The following is a 24,594-nucleotide window of genomic DNA, read 5'->3' as shown; positions in this document are numbered from 1 at the left end:
CCATCCCTGCCCTACCACCTTCATTTGTCAGCATGACAAGTTGTCATCAGTTTTCAGACCTTCCCAGACCTATTGACAAAGACAGAGTCAAGCATCCCAATCCAGTTTCCTTCCACCTGTCAGCCTGGGTTTTAGATGATTTAGAAAATTCATGTTCAGAAGCAGTTCGGGTCATCCTTAACAATAGTGAGAAGGAGATGATTAGGAAATGCTACATAGCTAAGTAGAAAGGGTGTCAGCCTGGTTGCATGGTCCTCAGCTAGAGAACTCCAATATCCCTACTATTTTGGAATATCTTCTCCCTTTAAGTACATCGGATCTTTCCTTCAGCTCCCTGTGGGTTCACTTAGTGGCTGTCAGCGCTTACCACCCTCTGACTGATATCCACTCAGTTTTCACCCATCCTGTGACAGTATGTTTTCTAAAGAGACTAGTTAGAACTTTTTCTCCTGTAGGTAAGCCTAGCCTGACATGGAACCTCAGTCTTGTCTTCTCAGAATTAACAAGGACTCTGTTTGAGCCCAGGGCTTCATGTTGCTTAGCCTGATTATCCATGAAAGTCACCTTTCTAATTGCTATCACCTCCACAAGAAAGGTGGGTGAACTGGGATTTTATCCATAAGGATAAAATTTCTCTAAGGCTACACCCTACATTTACCCCCAAAGTGATCTTGGATTTCTTTCTGAATCAGACAATCCATTTGCACACCTTCTTCCTGAAACCCCACACCACCAGTGAAAACAAAAGGCTTCATGCCCTGGACATCTCTCGAGCCATGGTGTTCTGCTTCCAAAGAACAAAGCTATTTAGGAAATCACTTAGACTATTTAGATCATTTGCAGAATGGATGAGAGGGAAAGCAATCTCCTCCCAAAGACTTTCCAAGTGGATTTCAGGATGCATTATGCTGTGATACAAGCTGATGAATATTACTCCACCACAGGGTGTTATAGATCAGTCTGTACATGCTTAGTCTGTCTCTGTAGCTTCTCTTTGAGATGTTCTTGTCAAAATATGTAAAGCAGCAACATGGGATGTGGTACATATCTTTTTAAGACATAATGCCTTAGTACAGGCTTCTGAACCGGATACATCTCTTGATACCACTGACAGGAGCACTGCTGTATCCCAGAGGTCTTCACACATCCCTCCTTAATGAGTGCTGCTTGTCAATCACTCACAGGGGAATACATATAGGGACTATGTGATGGTCCTCTCTGGTGCCATCTGGACCGGTGACGTGCTAGGTCCAGATGGCACCAGAGAGGGATAGCTCAGGGAGAGGGATAGCTTAGTGGTTTGAGCATTGGCCTGCTAAACCCAGGGTTGTGAGTTCAATCCTTGAGGGGGCCACTTAGGGATTTGGGGCAAAATCAGTACTTGGTCCTGCTAGTTTTTTTCCTCCCTGTGCAAGGAAAAGGCCTGGGTAGAGACCGTCGAATCATGGAAGTCAACGAATGGCTACGCAGGTGGTGTCGGAGAGAAGGCTTTGGATTCTTCGACCATGGGATGGTGTTCCAAGAAGGAGGATTGCTAGACAGAGACGGGCTCCACCTAACGAAGAGAGGGAAGAGCATCTTCGCCAGCAGGCTGGCTAACCTAGTGAGGAGGGCTTTAAACTAGGTTCACCGGGGGAAGGAGACCAAAGCCCTGAGGTAAGTGGGGAAATGGGATCCTGGGAGGAAGCAAGAGCAGGAGAGCGCAAGAGGGGAGGACTCCTGTCTCATACTGAGAAAGAGGGACGATCGATGAGTTATCTTAAGTGCCTATACACAAATGCAAGAAGCCTGGGAAACAAGCAGGGAGAACTGGAAGTCCTGGCACAGTCAGGGAACTATGATGCGATTGGAATAACAGAGACTTGGTGGGATAACTCACATGACTGGAGTACTGTCATGGATGGATATAAACTGTTCAGGAAGGACAGGCAGGGCAGAAAAGGTGGGGGAGTTGCATTGTATGTAAGAGAGGAGTATGACTGCTCAGAGCTCCGGTATGAAATTGCAGAAAAACCTGAGTCTCTGGATAAAGTTGAGAAGTGTGAGCAACAAGGGTGATGTCGTGGTCGGAGTCTGCTATAGACCATCAGACCAGGGGGATGAGGTGGACAAGGCGTTCTTCCAGCAACTAACAGAAGTTGCTAGATCGCAGGCCCTGGTTCTCATGGGAGACTTTAATCACCCCGATATCTGCTGGGAGAGCAATACAGCGGTGCACAGAAAATCCAGGAAGTTTTTGGAAAGTGTAGGGGACAATTTCCTGGTGCAAGTGCTGGAGGAACCAACTAGGGGCAGAGCTTTTCTTGACCTGCTGCTCACAAACAGGGAAGAATTAGTAGGGGAAGCAAAAGTGGATGGGAACCTGGGAGGCAGTGACCATGAGATGGTCGAGTTCAGGATCCTGACACAAGGAAGAAAGGAGAGCAGCAGAATACGGACCCTGGACTTCAGAAAAGCAGACTTTGACTCCCTCAGGGAACAGATGGGCAGGATCCCCTGGGAGAATAACATGAAGGGCAAAGGGGTCCAGGAGAGCTGGCTGTATTTTAAAGAATCCTTATTGTGGTTGCAGGAACAAACCATCCCGACGTGTAGAAAGAATAGTAAATATGGCAGGCGACCAGCTTGGCTTAACAGTGAAATCCTTGCTGACCGTAAACGCAAAAAAGAAGCTTACAAGAAGTGGAAGATTGGACAAATGACCAGGGAGGAGTATAAAAATATCGCTCAGGCATGCAAGAGTGAAATCAGGAAGGCCAAATCGCACTTGGAGTTGCAGCTAGCAAGAGATGTTAAGAGTAACAAGAAGGGTTTCTTCAGGTATGTTAGCAACAAGAAGAAAGTCAAGGAAAGTGTGGGCCCCTTACTGAATGAGGGAAGCAACCTAGTGACAGAGGATGTGGAAAAAGCTAATGTACTCAATGATTTTTTTGCCTCTGTCTTCACAAACAAGGTCAGCTCCCAGACTGCTGGACTGGGCAGCACAGTATGGGGAGGAGGTGGAAAAAGAAGTGGTTTGGGACTATTTAGAAAAACTGGATGAGCACAAATCCATGGGGCCGGATGCGCTGCATCCGAGGGTGCTAAAGGAGTTGGCGGATGTGATTGCGGAGCCATTGGCCATCATCTTTGAAAACTCATGGCAATCGGGGGAGGTCCCGGATGACTGGAAAAAGGCTAATGTAGTGCCCATCTTTAAAAAAGGGAAGAAGGAGGATCCGGGGAACTACAGGCCAGTCAGCCTCACCTCAGTCCCTGGAAAAATCATGGAGCAGGTCCTCAAGGAATCAATTATGAAACACTTAGAGGAGAGGAAAGTGATCAGGAACAGTCAGCATGGATTCACCAAGGGGAAGTCGTGCCTGACTAACCTAATTGCCTTCTATGAGGAGATAACTGGCTCTGTGGATGAGGGGAAAGCAGTGGATGTGTTATTCCTTGACTTTAGCAAAGCTTTTGATACGGTCTCCCACAGTATTCTTGCCGCCAAGTTAAAGAAGTATGGGCTGGATGAATGGACTGTAAGGTGGATAGAAAGCTGGCTAGATCGTCGGGCTCAACGGGTAGTGATCAATGGCTCCATGTCTAGTTGGCAGCCGGTTTCAAGCGGAGTGCCCCAAGGGTCGGTCCTGGGGCCGGTTTTGTTTAATATCTTTATTAATGATCTGGAGGATGGTGTGGACTGCACTCTCAGCAAGTTTGCAGATGACACTAAACTGGGAGGCGTGGTAGATACGCTGGAGGGTAGGGATCAGATACAGAGGGACCTAGACAAATTGGAGGATTGGGCCAAAAGAAACCTGATGAGGTTCAACAAGGACAAGTGCAGAGTCCTGCACTTAGGACGGAAGAATCCTATGCACTGCTACAGACTAGGGACCGAATGGCTAGGTAGCAGTTCTGCAGAAAAGGACTTAGGGGTCACAGTAGACGAGAAGCTGGATATGAGTCAACAGTGTGCTCTTGTTGCCAAGAAGGCTAATAGCATTTTCGGCTGTATAAGTAGGGGCATTGCCAGCAGATCGAGGGACGTGATCGTTCCCCTTTATGCGACGTTGGTGAGGCCTCATCTGGAGTACTGTGTCCAGTTTTGGGCCCCACACTACAAGAAGGATGTGGAAATATTGGAAAGAGTCCAGCGGAGGGCAACAAAAATGATTAGGGGTCTGGAGCACATGACTTATGAGGAGAGGCTGAGGGAACTGGGATTGTTTAGTCTCCAGAAGAGAAGAATGAGGGGGGATTTGATAGCTGCTTTCAACTACCTGAGGGGGGGTTCCAAAGAGGATGGAGCTCGGCTGTTCTCAGTGGTGGCAGATGACAGAACAAGGAGCAATGGTCTCAAGTTGCAGTAGGGGAGGTCTAGGTTGGATATTAGGAAACACTATTTCACTAGGAGGGTGGTGAAGCACTGGAATGCTTTACCTAGGGAGGTGGTGGAATCTCCTTCCTTGGAGGTTTTTAAGGCCCGGCTTGACAAACCCCTGGCTGGGATGATTTAGTTGGGAATTGGTCCTGCTTTGAGCAGGGGGTTGGACTAGATGACCTCCTGAGGTCCCTTCCAACCCTGATATTCTATGATTCTATGATTTAATCCTTGACTCTGGGAGCCAGCCTTACCCTACTCTGTTGTGAGAACCCCCACTCCTGGGCTGCTCACGCACAGCCTCTGGCATGTAAGCTGCTCCTTGGATTGTGCAACTGAATGACACTAGCCAATATCTCCAGTCCCAGACACAACCCTAGGAACCTCTGTCTTGCAGTGTCCAGTTATGCCCGCTGGATGCTGCAAGCTTATATGAGTTCATCAATTTAACAAAGAAATTGATATGTACCAGGCTTGTTATCCCAAGGGGAGCCTCTGACATGCTTCAAACCAAATGCACTGCTTCAGGTAGAATAAACAAACAGATTTATTAACTATAAAGATAGATTTTAAGTGATTATAAGTCAAAACATAAGTCCGATTTGGTCAAATGAAATAAAAGTAAAACGCATTCTAAGCTGATCTTAACACTTTCAATGCCCTTACAAACTTAGATGCTTCTCACCACGGGCTGGCTGGTTGCTCTTCAGCCAGGCTCTCCCTTTTGAGCAGCGCTTTAGTCGCTGGGTGGTGATGTCTGTAGATGTAGGTGGAAGAGAGAGGAAGAGCATGGCAAACGTCTCTTCCTTTTATCATGTTCTTTCTTCCCTCTTTGCTTTGCCCCCCCCCCTCAGAGTCAGGTGAGCATTACCTCATCGCAGTCCCAAACTGACCAAAGGAAGGGGGGTGACTCATTCCAGAGTCCAACAGATCCTTTTGTTGCTGCCTAGGCCAGCGTCCTTTGTTCCTGTGAGGTTGGGCTGGGTTGTCCCATACATGCCCTGATGAGGTGTGAACTGCCTCTCTGCTCTTGGAGAGTTCTTGCCTGGGCTTATTTTGAGCCACGAAGACACATTTTCAGCCTCATAACTATATACATGAAATTATAACCTATAACATTACTGTAACAACAATGCTCAGTGCATCATGAGCCTTCTGAAGACACCCAACATGACAAACTTTGCATTGGATACCACACAATCATTTTACAAGGGTGAACATGGGGGTGCTGGGTGTTCCCCCGAGGTACAGAGTGTCACAGACTATCATTCGAAGAAGAAAGAAAAGTTAATTACTTACTACAGTAATTGGAGTTCTTCAAGATGTGTGGTCTCTAGCTATATTCCACTGCATGGCCTCCTTGCCTTCTGCTTTGGATCTTGGATATATGATTTGCAATAGAGAAGAGCTGGAGAAGTGGTTGATCTACACTGCCCCTTATTGTCCTCTGTTTGGAGCATGAGGAGGAGAAGAGCACGGGCACAGACCAACAGATACTGCTAGAAAAAATATTCCTGTCTCAGTTGCATGGAGCACATGTGGAATACAGATAGAGACTACGCATCTTGAATAACTCCAGTTACTGGACAAAGTAAGTAACTTCTCGTTCCACTGATTACAATAATGACCTGGCCTACAGAAAGTACTTTCTCCTGGATTGCAGGTTCAAAGATATGGATAATAATTATGATGAGAAATGGACATGATCTGATTAGTTTGCATCTGGATCCAAAGCTTGGGCATGCTCAGTTCCAGAGTTTTGGTCAATCCGTGACAGACGGGGGGCTCAACGGTAAAATTCAGAAATGGATTTGAACTCCCCTAAAGCTCAGCACTGTTAAGACTTGGTTCAGTCCCTTGTCTAAGGCTTGTGTGTGAAAGTATCAAGTTAAGCCTTCTTGACCCTGCTCTTTTGCATCCCAATAGGGATTCAAAGTTGTTGCTCTGTAGGATCAAAGGCAACTTGTTCCAATATCCTCTTCCAAAAGGACAACAAGAAAAGAAATTTTCACTATCACATGGTCAAACTCAGACCCCAACTTATGTAGCTTGTGGAACCGCAAGGGAATTGTCATGGGTGGCAGAAGCATGCAGATAACAGCAGCCACAGGAGTGCGGGGGTGGACAGAGGATATTTCCTTTTCGGCTTGTGAATGAGATAAAAAGGAGCTGGAGAACAAAATGAGCAAATATACAAATGCTGGCTGACCAGCAAGACAGACCTCTTTTTATTTTGTGCACTATAATAGCCCATTTCACCTGACAAGACAGGACTGAGGTGCCGGGTCTAGGCAGCACAAAACCTGTAAACTGTTCTGAAGGTCCCAGCCTTCTCTTTCACCAGCTCCCCAGGCCATCACCCAGGGGTCCTACCAGTGCTGCTCCTGATGTACAGATCCAGCCACTTCCTCATGTCCCAGAGGACAGAGAAGGGAACAGAGGTGAGGGAATCAACACAGTGAATCCAAGGACCAGTGGCTGAGAGGGAGTCCAGCAAATCCATGACAGTGTGGCTGAGAGAATGGGGAGGTATGAAGGGATGGCAGCTAGAGAGGAAGAAAAGAGGTGGAAATTGAAGGAGTAAAAGAGAGAAAAGGGACGTGGGGAGTGCAAAGTGAGAAACAGGAGAATGAGGGAATGAAGCAGCAAAAACAAGTGCTCAGGAAGGATGTAGAAATGAGGTAGGAGTCAGAAAAACTGAGGGAGACAAATATAATGTTTCTCAAAGAAGCCAAGAATGGGGTAAGAAATCCAATACAAGAGCTGTTGAAAACAGTATTGGGAAACACAGCACAGTAAAGATGGCTTACTCCCACCTTGCCCTTTCATGTAATATCCGGACTTTTCTTTCAGAAAAGGAGGTCGAAGAAAGGGAAGAAGACGATTGATTGAAAAGAGGGTGAGAGTGCACTCTTTTCTCCCCTTCTCCCAGCTTCTTTCCACATAAACTTCCTGGACTTTCACCAGTGCCCTGCCCCCTCACACACAATATAGGTATCCCAATGTCCCCTTTTGAGAAGCTGCTCATTGACCCAGTCCCGGGTTTACAATGGCTCCAGTGGCTCCATGGAGCCGGGCCCATGCTCAGAAGGGGCTCCGACCTGCTCTGCTTGCACTGCGCCCTGCTACCCCTCTGACTCTCCCACATCCACTACTTGCTCCTCTTGGCCTGCCCGCCTGCTGCCTCCTCGGCCCCACCCCCCTGCTCCTCTCTACCCCCTGGCCGGACCCCAGTACACCTCCGGCTCTGGGCAGTCTCTGCTTCCCACCACCTACTGGGCCCCAGCTGTCTCCCCGGAGCTGAGCCGCCTGGGACTGGTGCAGAAGCCTGGCCAGTTTCGGGGAGGGGGGGGAAGAAGGGGACAGTGCGGGGAGCTTGGCTGGACCCCTCCAAGGGAAGTGCGTCTTGAGGGAGCCCAGCCGGGGCAGGCCCTGGCCTGGCTGATCTCACCACTCCCAAGAGAGCGGAGCAATTCCCCGCCCCGAACCAGCTCTGGCTGCACTGCAGGCTCAGCCTGGCAGACACAGTTGCCTCCCAGCAGGGCCAGTGAGTGCGGCCGGGGAGGGAGGGGGTTTCTTGCGGGAGCGGTGCTGGGCTGTGAGGGGGCAGGGAAAATGTGTATGTTGGGGCACTAGGGAATGGAGGTTTGGCGGGGGTGCTGGGCAGTTGTGGTGGGGCTGTGGGCAGGAGTGGTGTTGTGCAGGGTGCTGGGCATAGTGGGTCTGGGGGCGCTCTGGCCATAGGGAGTTGGGAGGATATTGGGTGGGGGGGCTGTGTGGTGAGGCATGGGCCTGCCCCCCGAGGGGAAGGGGCATGCTGGCAGCACAGGGCCGGGCAGGCCACTGTGTGTCTGGCAACTGCCGGTATGTAAATAGTGCCCTCGCACTGGGCTGGGCGGAGCTCGGCCGCCCCGTCATGCCATGCCCATTGCCCCTGGCTGGCCCCTCGCTCTGGGGACTGACCTCCCACGCCATGCTCCATTGCTCCCATGGGAGCACACAAATAAGTTTGGCGCCCCAAAATGTTAATCCGGCCCTGATCTGACCCATTGGAATCTGAATACAGACAACAGATCTGAAAACAAAAAACACTGCAGCAGATAAGTGTTCAAAGCCAGCAGGTGAGCTTTTAAGGATACAAAACTCTTTAGTGAAGGGGCACCGCTACCTTGTTAGATGATGAGACAGGAAGAAGCCTCAGCGGGCTTGCAGTCATAAGGCACAGCCAGTAGATCAGGGCTGAGTGAGCAGATCTTTACTTTGGGCTCTTGAGGTACAGAATCGCAGGAAGAACGAAGTGTCATAAGTAAAAGTTCTTTTTATTCATTTCCATGCATGAAGAATTTCTTTAAGGTTACAAACAAGCACATTGAAAGAAAGAGGAAGGTGCTCCTTTAAAAAGAACTGCTTAACTTTATTAACATCAGTAGTAGTTATAGAAGTGTAATCAAATCTCACAGGAAAGGAGGGTGTAAGATGGTAACTGCAAGAGCCAGCATGATCCTGCTTATAGCACTGCTCAATTGGCCCCTGTATATCAATTACCTTGGGGTGAGAGGGGTTCCCCATTCCTCTGAAACATCAGGTGTTGGTTACTTCCAGGAGCAGGAGACTGGACTTGATGGACCAATGGGCTGAGCTTGTATGGTGAATAATGTCTTCCTACTGGCCATTAAAAAAATAAATATGTGTAGGTTTTTTGTGAAACCACTGGCTGATTTAAATTAGAAAACCTGGGGAGGAAATGAACATGAACCTCACAAGAGGTTAATTTTCTCATCCTTTTTTAAAATTCTCCTTTTGTTAAGTGGTTTAATTGGCTTTATATATACCCCATTTTTTCATAGTTTGAGCCATATCTTAAAAGAGTGGTAGTTCTGTAAGCCACCTCCCTTCCCATTGACAATCACATCAGGTTCCTGCAGAAACTAAAGCAATTTTTTGCATGGATAGATAATATTAAGGAAGTATTTATATATTTTTTAGCCTTTTAATGTGATTTAGTAGTTGGAAAGGACGAGCAGCCAGTGCCATATGATTCTGTGAACTTCTGACACGACCCCCTTCGGCCACCAATGGTTGATGGACCACAGTTCGAAAATCCCTGTCCTATGATCTCCAAGGAATATGGAAGATACACAGGGAAGTAACCAACGTGGCCTTTATAAATAGCTGAATTATGCTTCATTGTTTTTTTTTCTTGTGGCTTATGCATGGAGAAGCATACGCTGCCTGTGAAACTTTGAAAAGCTTAACGGAAGTGAAACAGGAAGTCTGATCCTTTCACAGTTTGTTGATCTGTAAAGACGAGCTGAGTCTGTAAAGACTGGTTTTCTACAACTGACAAAACAACTTGGGCGGAAAAAATCTAGTTGGAAGGAGCCCCAAGAGAGGAGATGCTGAGACACCTGGACAGAGGAGCGAGCAAGAATAGAGAACAACTCACTGAGCCCGTAAAAAGAAACAGAGTTGACCAATCATCAAAAAAAAGCATTGGTGAGTTTGTGGAACTGAGTTCTAAGTGCTGGAGTCTCATCCAGACTCACTGTGAACAATTAGAGAAAGCTCTTGGTGTTGAGGACGATGTCCTCATAGGCACTGTTTATATGCATGGGTTTGATTACATGTTGCATTTCAAATGTAACCAACAATGCCCAGTAGGGAAAGCATTCCTTGGCTGTTAATGATGGGCTGAAAAAACTGAAAGACTGAAGCAAAGTCTAAGATCCTTAAACCCAGCAGGTCATTAGTTGTCAGGAAATAGATGTTTCCCACTGTTTCCACAGAGCTGGCCACAGAGATGCCCATGTCTTTTTCTTGAGTTAATGCAGTTACGATGCTAGCTTCCCAACAGATGGGAGTGGGAAATGTAATGAAGGACAAAAATAGACAGCGAGATTAATTATTTTAAAAAGGACGCAGTATATCTATGGCAGTAAAGATGGTTAAAATACCTTAATACTTGCATAATATAACTTCCCATTTAAGCAACTGCTGTAGTTGCCACAGGGATGTTGTGTGATCATGAATAAGAGAAGGCAATCCATGCGATGATTGTGCCTTGGAGAGGAGGTGTCCTTGAGACACTTTCTATAACAATGTGGTTTACCCTATCCAAAAGTTTATGAAAGTTTCCTCACAAAATAGAACATGCAATGTTTTCATGTAGAAGCGTCCCACAATCTGCATGTAGAGTTGTCTAAGTGTCCTAAATGTGCTGATCTTGGTATAACTCAGTACATGTCTGGTCAAGGACTTGAGGCTCTGGATGGATACACACTAAGCTGAAATTTCAACTTGCTTACAAATGCCCACAATATCCTCTGGAAACCCCAGCAGCAGGATGATAGATCCTGTTTATTGGCAGCAAAGTCACTAAAACCCCAGAGTGTGTCTCAGTGTGGTACAGTGGCATGCAAAAAATATCTGCAATAGAAAATGTGGGAAACAGTGTCAAACTTTAGCCATTCTCAGGGGATAGCCTTTGCAGAATTTTCCTTGTGTCTTCATGGAGGTCACATGTATCTTTTAGGTAAACATTAGTTACAGTGAGAATATTTTATACCTAGGGGCTGTGATGGAGCTTGGCTCTGCCATGGTTTAATTGATTTCTTCATTAGTTCCCTCTGTAGTTTCCCAGGCTTTGTTTTGAGATGAAATTACCTTTCAGACAAGTTTCCTTGTTAACAGCACAGTTCAGCGGCATGTTTCCACCCCCAACCCATCAATAGCAGAAATTATTCTCTGGTTGGGAAGAATCTGCTCTGTTTTTGTCTCAGGTGATCCTAGTTTTGATCTAGACTGCCTTCCTTTGATTAGCCCTAAAATGGATAACTTTTACTCCAAACCCTCAGTTAATAATGAATTCTGTAACACCCTGAGCTTAGTATATCAACAGGCACAGGGTGGACTGGTCCTTTAAGGGAGCTGGGCTCAGCATCAGCCATGCTTAGTTAACTAGGTGAACAGTGGTGAGGCTTCCTGTAAGAGCATGCTTAGCTTGGTACACAGAGAGACTGGTAAAGAGCAGGCAGGTGATACTGTGTCAGAGACCAACAGGGAGAAAGAAGATGCTCTACAACAGAGCCAGATGAGTGTCAGGTGGTGTTAGAGGCTCTCCAAAAGGGGCCCAGTGAAAAAGCCTAGAGAGAGAACCTAGGAAGGGGCTGTGGAAAAGACCCAGACAGAGACATAGGTAGGAAATGATCCCAGAAGGTGAAGCAAGAGGTCTGAGTAGGTGGACTTGGGCTGCTTGCTACAGGGTCTCTGGATGGGAAACCAGAGTAAGGAAGGGTCTGGGTTCCTCTATAGGGCCACTGGGAAGGAGGTAGTGTGAAAATCCCTTGCCACAAAGAGGTAGAAGGACAACTGAGCCTGGAGTCAGGATGAAGACCAGCGTGAGGTTGCTGGATGCCAATTTGTTTTGTTGGACGTTGTTTACCTCCCAAAAAGGAAGCAGAATTTGGCTGGAGGGCTAAATCATGAAAAAACACTTGAATTGCCGTATCCAAGAGTAGGACATTGAAATATCTGGAGCTAGATGAGGGGAAATTGAAGCACAGAGCATCAGGTACCACGGTGACCTTGTCTGCTGATCACTGTAGGACAGGACACTACCTTGTAGCTCCAGAACAAATCTCAGTGACATGAGCCTTAAAAAATGGATATCTAGTAAATGACTCCAGGAGCATCACATCTCACCTTCCCACATGTGTTCATTAACAATGTCCATCACAAATGGGATCTCCAAATTCAGAGACATAGGCAACATGTGGGATTAGATGCTGTCCTCCACTAATCACAGCACTGAAATATTTTAATTCAGATCTGATTTTTTTACTGGGTCTAAGTGATATTTGATGGCCTTTTTAAACCAGAGTTGTTTTATCCTTGTTGTTTCCTTTGAAATTACTGAGAAACAAGATGCAAATTTACTTCCTATTGTATCAGTTGGGACTATTCTGAATACAAGGCTACATTTGACACTCATGTATTAGGGTTGGATCCCAGAATTCCCATATTTTAATCTGTTGCATCAGTTTCTTCCTTTGTTTCTTAACGTTTTGAAAAGAAGAGGGAGGGTGCAGATAAGGAGGGTGCATCAGCAGGCGTTTGCTGATGGTAAGCCGAAGAAGTCACATGCTGATGTTTTAGACTAACATCCTGTTGGCATTTTATAACATTTTAAAAACAAAAACTGATAAATTGGCCCCATCCAGAGGATGAAGCAAACTAATTGTTGCCAACTGTGTCACTTCCATAGTGTAGACAGGCCCTTAAAATTAACTTGTCTCTAATTGCTAAACCTTTGGTGGAGGGAGAAGAGACACCTATGCCACTGAACAGAAGCAGGTGAAATATCACTAACTTGCTCCTGAAAGAGTAACCAACTTTAAATTTGCACTTCTAACTGCAAATGTTTTACCCACTACTGTGACAAATAACACCTAAGTTTGCTGTGACTGAAAGTGATAAGTAGGGTGGGATTCTCTTTCTCAGTTTGACTGTTCAGTATGCAGTCAATTTGTTATCGCTTGTTTTTTGTAGTGAGAGAATTAAAACCATTTTAAAACAATAGGATAAGTGTGACCATAAAATAACAAATTAGCAGGAGGATTCAGGGGAATGTGTAGGACGCTTTTAACTCAATTTTTCAAAACAGACAAGTTGCCAGTACAGTATCTCCTTAAAAACCCAGCCTGTTTGCTACTAGGTGGTTGTTTTTTGTTTTTGTTTTGGTCTTCCTTATGTTTCAGACAGTTACCTGCAGGGGTTAGGAAAAATCCCCCCCCCCCTCTGTGTTTTCTGGGTTTTTTTTGGGGGGGGGGTGTTCCTTCCTCTGAAGCATCTGAGATGGCCACAGCTGGAGATAGGGACACTGGACAGGGTGGGCCAGAGCTCTACAATGATATTGAGCATTCTCTTTCTCATGCGCTTAGCTGGCTGGTTCTTGCTCACATGCTCAGGGTCTAACTGATCACCATATGTGGGAGGTTGGGAAGGAATTTCCTCCCCGGTCAGATTGGCAGTGACCTTTGGGATTGTTGTTTTTTTCCCGTCTTTCTCTGAAGAATGGAGTGTGGGTCACTTGCTGGGATTAATTGGCTATATGTCACTTGATCAGTTCCCAGCCATTGTGGTGGTTCTTCCTATTCTCTACCTGGGGCACATAATAGTTTAGTCTCCTGTGGACTGTAATACTTTGGACTAATTTCAATTTTGGGGGTGTATGTGTGTGTAGTGTTGGGGTGTTGGTGGGCTGTGGTATGCAGGTCTGCTAGTCCTTTCTGGTCCTAAACTGTACGAGCCTTCAGATTTTAAGGGAAATGCTGGTTTAAAAAAAAATAAAGAAAAGGTCTCAGCGTGCCCTCCAACATGGAATATGTTTAAAATAGTTTATTTTTCTATTTGGTTAACAGGGGAGGCTGATGGATTGGTGGGGAGAATAGAGGGGGCACTTTTTCTGAATTTGGGTCAAACCAGCATATCATAATGTTGTGATGCATCAAAAGTTTTGAGACAATTGCTAGTCTCCCCAACAAGTGATTTGAGGGCCATGTTACTTTCCTACCATGTTGGTTGGATCTGTATATTAAGACTGGGGCACACCCAGGAAATGTTGGGGCTTCTCTGTGCACACCAACTCCACCATTAGGGGACTGACCAGCCAAGTGCACCTGCAGAAACTTCTGGGGAGTGCATCCACGCTGGAGCCGGTGGGGAGGGGCGGCACATGTCCCAACAGCTGTGTCCACAGGGCAGCACTGGCAGCTAAAAACGTGGGGTGCTATGCTGGTACCCCAAAGTCCTCCACCCTGCCTGCAGTCGGGGAAACTTTGGCTGGGTCGGGGGGAGCCTGCTGGTGTGTGGGACACTGAGCTCCTATGTCATGAATTCTCTCTGTTCTAGACACACCACGAGGTCCTGCTGTGCCTGCCCACCCCTCTGGGGGCGCCTTCCAACCCACCCCGAAGAGAGGGGGAGGCTCCCCTCAGAGGCGCAGGCGGCACAGCCCCGGGGTAGAGCGGCCCTCGGAGCGCGCGGCCCCCGAGCCAGCTCCCGCCGCCGGGGGTGGGAGTGGCAGCGGCTCCGGCTCCTCCCCAGCGGCGCGGCGCCGCCTGCCCCCAGGGCCCCGCCCCGCGGCTCCCCGCCCCCTGCGCGGCACTCCCGGGAGCGGCGGCGGCCCCGCAGGTGAGAGGCTCTGCAGTGACCGCTCGTGCTTCGCGGCTCCGGAGGCTGCTCCGGGGTGGGGAGGAGGCGGCAGCACCGGGGTTGGGGCTCCTTGCAGGTGCCGCCCCGGGGATCCCCAGCCCGGCATTCCCCGGGGATCCGATCCCTTCCCCTCCACGCTCGCCCGCGCCCCGCCCAGCTCCTCCTGCCCGCGCTACACCAGCCGACCTTGCGTCTCTGCAGGTCGCTAGCGTGTGGCAGGTGCCAGAGGATCCGTCCTGGGGCTCATAGGGACTACAGCGGGGCTTGGGGTGGGAAGTTTTCCCTCCCTCTCGCGCAGGATCGGTGGCTGCCCGTTGCGCACAGAACTAGCCCTGGGGAGGCTGGTTTTCTAGCATGGTTTGGCCGGGGAGGGAAACACGGAAACTGCAACGGGATGTGGGGAGTGCCTGGGAGTGCGGACCCTGCAGGGCTGGGGAGAGGGATCGGGTCCTTCCCCTTTCAGTCATTCTTGGCACAAGCCGGGGGTGGAATTTGGCTTCCAGTCCAAGGGGCGTTTTCTGCAAGCCTCACATACCTACCGTTATAGGAGGTGCCAGAGGGTGATGCCACATTGTCCATGCCCACAACACACCCCAGGAAAAAGATAAGGGCAAAGGGCTTTCACTGTTTTGGCCCATGCATTTGTGTAATATAGGGACTCCGCTTCTACTACCAACAGTTTGGGGAACTGTTGATAGGCGATTATATTCATAGATCTTTTTATGCTCAGTTATTTGAAGGCTCCTTGGCAAGGACTATAAATATTTGAAGTGTCTACAGAGATTTAAGAGAGACTTAATAATGCTCAGCTTTCTTCCAATTGTGGTCTCTGTTTAAGAAACAAAAAACACAAAATACTGCTGGAACCGTTTAATAGAAACAGCACATGGATTTGACTGAGGCCAGAGATTTGGGGGAAAACAGTTCCTTGTAAATATTGCAAGGGTCCAAGGGTGTGTGTGTATGTGTTTTTTAAGGCATTGGGGGGGGGGAATTCCAGGAAGGGATTATATTTTTTGAAAATGGAAATTCTTCATTTTAAACCTTGAATGTTACATTTTGAACACTCTGAGGTTGTTGGCTTGTAGATGCCCAGATAAGTGTCCAAACCTGCATGGTGTTGAGTGCCCTCAACTCCCATCACAGGGGGAAAGGAGGAGGGAGTGCTTGACTTCCAAAGTCACCCTGAGGGGGACATCACCAGAGCAGTCAAAAGATGGACATGTTCCCCTTAGTCGCCTCCCAGGTGATTGCAGCTACATCTCATCGTCACAGTGCAATTGGTGCTTACTACCTTACAGCCTTGTGCCTATATTGACTGATCTCTTATGTTCCAGAAACCATATATTTTCACTGTGTCTTTCTGCTGTAGCAATACAGCTTTAGAGTAAATTTCTGGTTTAATAATTACGACTGATCCGTCTGTCTTACTACACTGACTGAGCCTGGACTCTTTCTCTCTTGCTGACCAACTAATCATTTGCTCACTGATTGAAATGTGAAAATTGCTCCTACCTCGCTTTCAGTTTTAACTTCTGAAAGTTAAAGGGAAGTAATTCTCAGGCGATTCAATCAGTCAGTACGATGTGGTTATTGTAATTCTCTCAATTGCTGATACTTGAAAATATAATTACTATTTTACCTTAGCCCCAGGGACTGCTGTTTTCACATTTCTCAGTATATTGAAGCTGGAATAACGTGTGAGAACTATTAAAACTGGTCATTTCTATACTTGGGCTCTAAAAACTGTTTATAAATCTCTGGAGCTTATCTCTCAGGATCTAAATTGAGGTCTGTAAATTAACAACAGCTAATGTTTAGACAGAGAATTTAAATATGCATTTAAATAGAGACGTAGAGTGGGACAAAAGATGCTTGTATTTTAGAGGCACCATGAAGAAGCCAATTTGCATAACCAACATGCAAAATATTGCTTGACCCACTCCCCCACCCCCCCCTCCAGGAATCCACTATACATAAGAGGGTATGAGACTTTATTTTTTGTTTTGGTTTTCTTGTTGGGGGCGGAGAGGGAAAACACTAGAAATTATGGTCAACATTTTCAAAGTTGCATGCCTAAAACTAGGCAACTAATTCCTTAATTAAGCAAATAAATAATTGGTCTGATTTTTCAGAGGTTTTGAACACCCAAATATTCCATAGACTTCAATGACAAATCTGCATGATCAGCACCTCTAAAAGTCAGGCCTCTGTATAATTGCCTTAAGATGGATTTGGGTGCCTAACTTTAAGCCAGTGGTCACTAACCGGTCGATCGCGATCGACTGGTCGATCCTAGAGGATCTCCCAGTCGATCGAGATCTCCGGTGTTGCAGTGTGGCTGCCACTAAGGCAGACTCCCTGCCTACCCGGCCCCATGCCGCTCCTGGAAGCGGCCAGTGTGGCCCCCCCCCCGGGGGGGGGGAGCGGTCTCCCTCCCCACTCTGCTCCTGCCTGCAAGCACCACCCCAGCAGCTCCCATTGGCTGGGAGAGCTGCGGGAGCGGTGCTTGCAGAGAGGAGCAGCAAGTGGAGCCACATGCCCCCCAGCTCTCCCTCAGGGGCGCGTTGGCCCCTTCCAGGAGTGGTGTAGGGCTGGGGTAGGCAGGGAGCCTGTCTTAGCCTCACTGCGCCCGCTGCTGACCAGGAACCGCCGGAGGTAAGTGTTGCCCAGCGGGAGGCTGCACCCCATCCCTGAGACCCCTCCTGGAGCCAGCACCCCATACCCCCTCCTGCACCCCAAGCTCCACCCTGAGCCCCCTCCTGGAGCCAGCACCCCATTCCCCCTTCTGCATCCTGAACTCCTTCCTGCACCCCAAGCCCCAGCCCTGACCCCCTTCCCAGAGCCAGCACCTCGTACCCTCTCCTGCACCCCAACACTCTGCCCCAGCCTGGAGCCCCTCCTGCACCCAAGCTCCCTCCCAGAGCCTGCACCCCTTCCCGCACCCCAACACTCTGCCCCAGCCTGGAGCCCCCTCCTGCTCCCAAACTCCCTTCTAGAGCTTGCACCCCTCCTACACCCCTGCCCCAGGCTCAGCCCAAAGCCTCTTCCCACACTGCAAACCCCTTGGCCCAAGTCCAAAGCCTGCACCCCATCTTGAACCCCAACCCTCTATCCCAGCCTGGGGAGAGTGAGCAACGGAGAGAGGGGGGATGGAGTGGGCAGGGCTTTGGGGAAGGGGCGGGGTAGATCCTGGGTTGCCCTTAGATTCAAAAAGTGACCACTGCTTTAGGCACTGTAAATTTAAACAATGGTAACAAGTGTTTTTACTACAAACAGGCCCTTGGCTAAGTCTTCAGTAGCAGGACCCTCCTCTTGGGGAGAAGGAGAATTTCAGGGTCCTTTGCAATTCATTATGTATTGGCACCTGCCCTCTGTCCGCGAATCCATCCTTAGTGGCATTATTTTTAACATTCCAAATCTCTGAGCTGTTTCAAACCACTCTTTTAAATTTATTTTATTTTATTTTAACCACTGTGTAACCCTTGAAATATGATTTTTTTTTCAACTTGGTGGATGAGCTTCCCTGGCCAGGCAAAATGTGTAACCCACGCTAATAGAATGACTCCTTGTCCCCCTCTAGTGACTAGATCAGAAATATGGGTCTGCTGCCGCCCTGAGCTAATGGACCTGGTCCTTTGGCAGGGCTGCCCAGCAGGGGCAGTTTGTCCAGGGCTCCCCATTTTAGAGGGTGCCCAAAATAATGGAGGGGTGGCCCGGCCAAATTTGAGTGACAGCCATTGTGACGTGGTGCACAGGGTCACACAGCACCCCTTGGGTTCAGTGTCTGCCATCAGTAGTGCGGAGAGCCACTCGCTTGCTCTGGCTGAGACCAAATTCCACTATGGCTGCCCTTGGCATTGTTGCACCGGGACCCAGGAGACGCGCTGAGCACACTCCCTGCCCCTCTGGGACACAAGCAGGGCAGAGTCCCCTCGTCTCTGTCGGGAGGACAGCAACTGCACAGGCCTGGATCCTCTCTGACCCCCTGTTCCTTCCCCTCTTCTTAAACTCTTCCATCTCCATGGTACTTTTTGAAGGATGTGTGGGGGGAGTCTCTATTTCAGATTTTGCCCCATATCCTCCCCCCCAAAACCTCTGTTCGGTCCTGAGCAAAGGTTCATGATTTTGAGAGTGAGGCCTCACGTTCAGTCCCCAAAGATTACCAGCCAGGGATGTCATTACAAACAGAAAGGGGAGACTTGCAGCTTTCCGATGGAACCAGCACTTGCTTGTAGGCCTGGTAGGTTCCAAAATATTGGGCCTTAAATTTCTGAAATATAGTTTAGATGTCCCCTTGCTCTTAGCCCTGAGCGACTGGAACCACGGTACTAATGGAGTCAAGCTTTCAGGGAGAGAATACAAAAGATGATGCCAATACATTTTTGTTGAAAACAAAAAAACCTCTCAAAGAATTGTAAAGAAGTTTATTTGGTAAAATAGGTAGCATGATCATGTGATTTGGCAGTTGTGAGTAATGTGGCCATTCAAATTTCTTATTGTACTGCACCATCATGTATACAGTATACATATTCTGTTGTGTGTTGTCAGTGACTAAGATAATTTTATTGGTAGGTGAATTGGGGGAGTGGGCTGTGCAAATGATATTATGCAATGACACAAATGCTCTACATTAACAATCATGATAAAATATCAAGTATGTTGGGACTTGAGAGTTCTGCTCGCCTTGCACAAAGGTTACAACTATATATAGTCATTTTATTTTTTAAATACATTATTTTTCAGAAGTCTGTATTTCTTGGGTTTACAGTTTTAAGCCATGTCTGGTTATAATTCTGTAGCTCTAAAAGCACTGTGAGAAGGTGCAGTAGCAAAGTGATATTTAATTTGTCTACACACAACAGTTGTACAGATTTAAATGTATAGTTAAATGGTACAAGCCCCGTAGTGTGGATGCAGTTATACTGGTATAAAGATATTTTAATAAGGTGCTTTAACTAGACACGTTAATTGTGGAGCTTCTTTAATACCTTTATAAATGTTTCCTGAAGAACATAATCTGTATTTTAACTGAGCTATAATAAGCCAATAAAACAAAACATTAATCTGAGCTACTGTCTGATACCTTTTCCAGCGCTCTCTTGGCAATCTGCATCTCTCTTTTGGCTTTGTCGTTTACTTGATATACAGTGGACTAATTGTACTCCAACGCTGATGAAGCTGCTTTTCATCCATGTATGGAATAATAAGGACCTTTGCTCACAAATATCGTTGCTGGGATTCCATGCTTGGCAAATACAGTTTTATGGGCATTCTTACAGCACTTGATGTCAGACTTGACAACATGGCACTTTCCAGAAAGATACCATAATGTGGCATTATTAACTAATTCTTTAATTCTTTTCATTACAATGAATCCCGGTATATATTTTCCCATGGCTAAGAACAAAGAGTTTAAATCTGGTGCAAAATGGCTATAAATTGTCTTTTGCTCACCTTCCCCTGCCATCCTTCATGGGCTTCTGAGAGTCAGTTCGTGCTACTATGTTTAATTTTACGTATACATATTTACACATTTACTTACAATTGGACAGAATAACTTTTGTTAATGCAGTGTTAAGAGAAAATCAGTTAAAATCACACAAAATCCTGCAGTGCAGAAATAAACAAATTAGATGTAGACAAGGGAGAAAAGATATGGCATTTGCTGAGATTTGAAAACAAGTGGCAAATCTAAGGGGTGAAGGGGCTGTGGGGCAGTAGGAGAGAATGGCTGTTCCAAATAGCAGGAGTCCAGTCCATGGAGGGTACTAAAGACGGGGGATTTTTAAAACTAGATGCTGAAATGAACGAGGAGCTGTGAAGAATTATGGAGCTATGTAGTATTTCTTAACCAAAGGGGCATATGATATTTTATAATCTGTTTGATATTAATCTGCCTGAATGCTGGGAGTTAAATCAAAGGAGGCTGTAAAGGGGGAAACCCAAAGGAAATGAAACAATGGCAAAGTTATCAGATGGGGAGTAACCCCTGTCTGTCACTCTGGGCTAGAATAGTTTACTGTTCCCAAGGCAGACCATATGATCAAAGGGATTTAGAAACCTTAGAGATCATATAAAAGGTAAATAGGGTTGGAGTGAGTGGCCAGTGACTGCCCAAGGTATCAGCAAAAGCTAACAGGCTGGCAAGAAAAACAGATGCTGTGAGCAGGTTAATCTGCTTCTCCCAGCCAGAGATGGTGATAGCTGGGCTGAGGGAAATTTACAACAGCTGGCATGGAAATTTTAAGGTTTAAGCAAGGCCATGCATGTAGAGGCCTTTTATTGTTATTCCTATTTGCTGTGTGCTTTGTTTAATGTCCTTTCGTTCTGTTTTCATTTCTTGTCACTTCCTGTTTTTCTTTTTAATTCCTTCTAAGTGTGACATGTTCGTCAAAGCTTGGGTTTTCAAAAATAGTTAACTCCAGATACAGTTGATGCTTTAAAGTGCAGTTCAGCTCTGAAAAATGATTCTGTAAATACTGCATGCAGTATTCCAATATTATTCACTCTCAGTTATTTCATATTAAATATCCTTAGTTTACAAGTAAAAAGACACTCCCCATTCCCCAAACTGCCAGCCCTGCAAAATCAGCTTGGTATCCAGAGTCAAACTTAATTAGAATCCATTGCTAGATGGAGCCGCAAGATTCATTTCTTTTTCCAGGCCTTCACAGCTGATTAAGTCTTGGTTTCTAAGCTGCTTGGTAAAGCTGCAGAGGCAGCAGGGGACCCTGGTCTTTTGGCTTCTTTTTATGGAGCTCTTGAATGTCTCTATTTAATCTTTGCAAGGTGTCCAGATACCAATGGTGATGCCAAATGTATACTAGTAATAATAATAAATTCCAATGTACAAACTATTTCAATCAGGAGTTAAAGGAACACCATCAACTTAAATCACAAAGGTGAAATATTTATACTTCCTGTAGTTTTTGGCATTACTTCTAACAAGAGTGACTAAGAGAATGGAAAGAAAACATTTATTTCAGTTTGTTTATTTTGTGCATCAGACAGTGCTTTGTTTATAGTCAATTTCAGTTTCCCTGGTATTGTCAAGTCAGTTTACTTTTTTATTTGTGTGGCTCTTTCCCATGACTGGGAGAGAAAAACACAACAATGTAATTGGATCACACCAAAAACTGGGAGAAGAACTCATGTGGAGGTGTTGTATCTGCCACTACTTTTAACTATTTTTTTTAAATTGTCTAGATTTCAAGTTAATGATGTTCCTCTAGGGTTGAAGAGACAACACTAATCAAATCCAGCTGCCTCGCTGATATTTTTTCCCCTCTGCAATGCTAACAAGAATAAAAATTTAAAAACTTGCTTTTCTGTCATCAAAATAGATAGGGCCAGATCCTGCCAACCTTATTCACAATGAGTAATGTCTTAGGGCTTGTCTACAAGGGAAAAATTTCTGGAATAAATGTGTCCACATGGTGAGTTGCTGGTGTAATTATACTGCTATACTTACGCTGGTCTATTTTTCTGTGTAGACAAGCCCATTCTGCGAGCAGCCCTCTTGAAATCTTGGGGACCAAACTGGAAAAAAGCAAGTGGAAATTCAAACTCTGCCCACAGCCTTGCTCCTCATGATCCCTTTCTTACTGCCTCTGATGTCTTCCTTCCCAAGCATGTGTTTGTCTGCCCTCCATCCTGTGTCTCTGTTCTCCCTATCATTTCCTGGTAAAAGGGAGGTGGAGAGAGACCAAGAACATAAGAACGGCCAGACTGGGTCAGACCTATAGTCCATCTAGCCCAGTATCCTGTCTCTGACAGTAGCCAGTGCCAGATGCTTCAGAGGGAATAAACAGAAATGAGCAATTTCGAGTGATCCATTCCCTGTCCTCCAGTCCCAGCTTCCGGCAGTCAGAGATTTAGGTATACCAGGAGCATGGGATTCCATCCCTGACCATTCTGGCTAATAGCAATTGATGGACCTATCCTCCATGAACTTATCTAATTTTTTTCTGAACCCAATTATACTTTTGGCCTTTACAATGTCCCTTGGCAACGAGTTCCACAGGTTGACTGTGCATTGTCTGAATAAATACTGCCTTACCTTGTTTTAAACTTGCTGCCTATTCATTTCATTGGGTGACCGTTATATGAAGGGTTTATGCTATATGAAGGGGTAAATAACACTTCCTTATTCATTTTCTCCACACCATTCATGATTTTATAGACCTCTATCCATAGGCATTGACTTTCTAATGTGCTAGGGGCTGCTCCCCCCCAGCTCTGCCCAAGGCCCTGCCCACACTCTACCCCTTTCCCCAAGGCCCCACCCTGCTTCTTCATGCCCCTCCCTTGTCTGCCTCTTCCTGCCCTGTTCTGACCCTCTCCCAAGTGCGCCCTGCCCTCCCTCCTCCCCGCCAGCGCCTCCTGCCTGCCGTGGAATAGCTGATCCGCGGCAGGCAGGAGGCGCTGATTGGCGGGAGGTGTTGCAGGGAGGGGAAGGCACTGATGGGGGGCTGCCGGTGGGTGCTCAGCATCCACCATTTTTTTTCCGTGGGTGCTCCAGCCCATAGTCTGCGCCTATGCCTCTATCATATCCTCCCTTAGTTGTCTCTTTTCTAAGCTGAACAGTCTGTCTTTTTAACTTCTCCTCATATAGTAGTTGTTCCATCTCCCTAATCATTTTTGTGGCCCTTCTCTGCACTTTTTCCAATTCTAATATATATATTTTTGGAGATGGGGCAACCAGAATTGCACATAATATTTGAGGTGTGGGCATATCATTGATTTATATAGTGGCATTATAATATTTACTGTCCTATTATCTATCCCTTTCCTAATGGTTCCTAACATTGTTAGCTTTTTTGACTGCTGCTGCACATTGAGCCAGTGTTTTCAGGGAGCTATCCATGATGACGCCAAGATCTCTTTCATGGGTGGTAATAGCTAATTTAGACACCTTCATTTTGTATGTATAGTTGGGATTATTTTTTCCAGTGTGCATTATTTTGCACTTATCAACGTTGAATTTCATCTGCCATTTTGTCACTCAGTTTAATGAGATCCCTTCGTAACTCTTTGCAGTCAGCTTTGGACTTAACCAGCTTGAATAATTTTTCTATCATCTGCAAATTTTTGCCACCTCACTCTTCACCCCTTTTTCCATATCATTTATGAATATGTTGAACAGCAAAGGTCCAAGTACAGATCTGGGGGTTGGAGGGAAGAGTGTTAATTACCTCTTTCCATTGTGAAAACTGACCATTTATTTCGATCCTTTGTTTCCTATTTTTTTAACCAGTTACCTGTTCATGAGAAGACCTTCCGTCTTATCCCATGACTGCTGAGTTTGTTTAAGAGCCTTTGGTGAGGGACCTTGTCAAAGGCTTTTTGAAAATCCATGTACATTCTATTGACTGGATAACCCTTGTCATGCTTCTAATAGATTGGTGAGGCATGATACCCCTTTACAACAGCCATGTGGACTCTTCCCCACCATACTGTGTTCATCTACCTGTCTGATAATTTTGTTCTTTACTATAGTTGTAACCAGTTTTCCTGGTACTGAAGTTAGGCTTACCATCTTGTGGTTGCCAGATTTGCCTGGAGCCTTTATTAAAAATCAGTGATACATTGGCTACCCTCCAGCCATCTGATACAGAGGCTGATTTAAGTGATAGGTTACATATCACTGTTTTGAAATTTCACATTTGAGTTCCTTCTGAGCTCTTGGGTGAATACCATCAGGTCCTGGTGACTTATTACTGCTTAATTTATTGATTTGTTCCCAAACTTCCTGTGTCGATGTCCTGGTGGAAATTTTTTGGTCCTCTTACTGTTTTTTGTTTTGTTCTTTTTTTAATTTGGGGTTTACATTTAGTTTGAGCCTCTATTATAGTGTTTTAAATAGTCTCCATGCAGTTTACAGGCATTTCACTCATTTGATTGTTCCTTTAAATTTGTGTTTAACTAACATCCTCATTTTTGTGTGGTTCCCCTTTTTGAAGATAAATGCTACTGTGGTGGTGACTTTGGCATTTTCCCTCTAGAAGGATGTT

At 46.2% G+C, this 24,594-nt stretch overlaps 1 protein-coding gene across 1 annotated transcript in view; it reads left to right on the top strand.

The window, feature by feature from the left end:
- The first annotated feature begins 9,762 nt into the window (after positions 1–9,762).
- Positions 9,763–24,594, top strand: part of OTULINL (OTU deubiquitinase with linear linkage specificity like) — a 39,891-nt gene continuing 25,059 nt past the window's right edge. Inside the window, exon 1 of the mRNA XM_065399756.1 lies at positions 9,763–9,862. Within this exon, the coding sequence (XP_065255828.1) occupies positions 9,763–9,862 (100 nt within the window). The remainder of the gene's footprint in view (positions 9,863–24,594) is intronic.

The sequence above is a fragment of the Emys orbicularis genome, chromosome 2, assembly GCF_028017835.1.
Source record: "Emys orbicularis isolate rEmyOrb1 chromosome 2, rEmyOrb1.hap1, whole genome shotgun sequence".
Taxonomy (NCBI): domain Eukaryota; kingdom Metazoa; phylum Chordata; order Testudines; family Emydidae; genus Emys; species Emys orbicularis.
The sequence above is the reverse complement of the archived record's forward strand: the minus strand, read 5'-3'. Positions and strand labels throughout refer to the sequence as shown.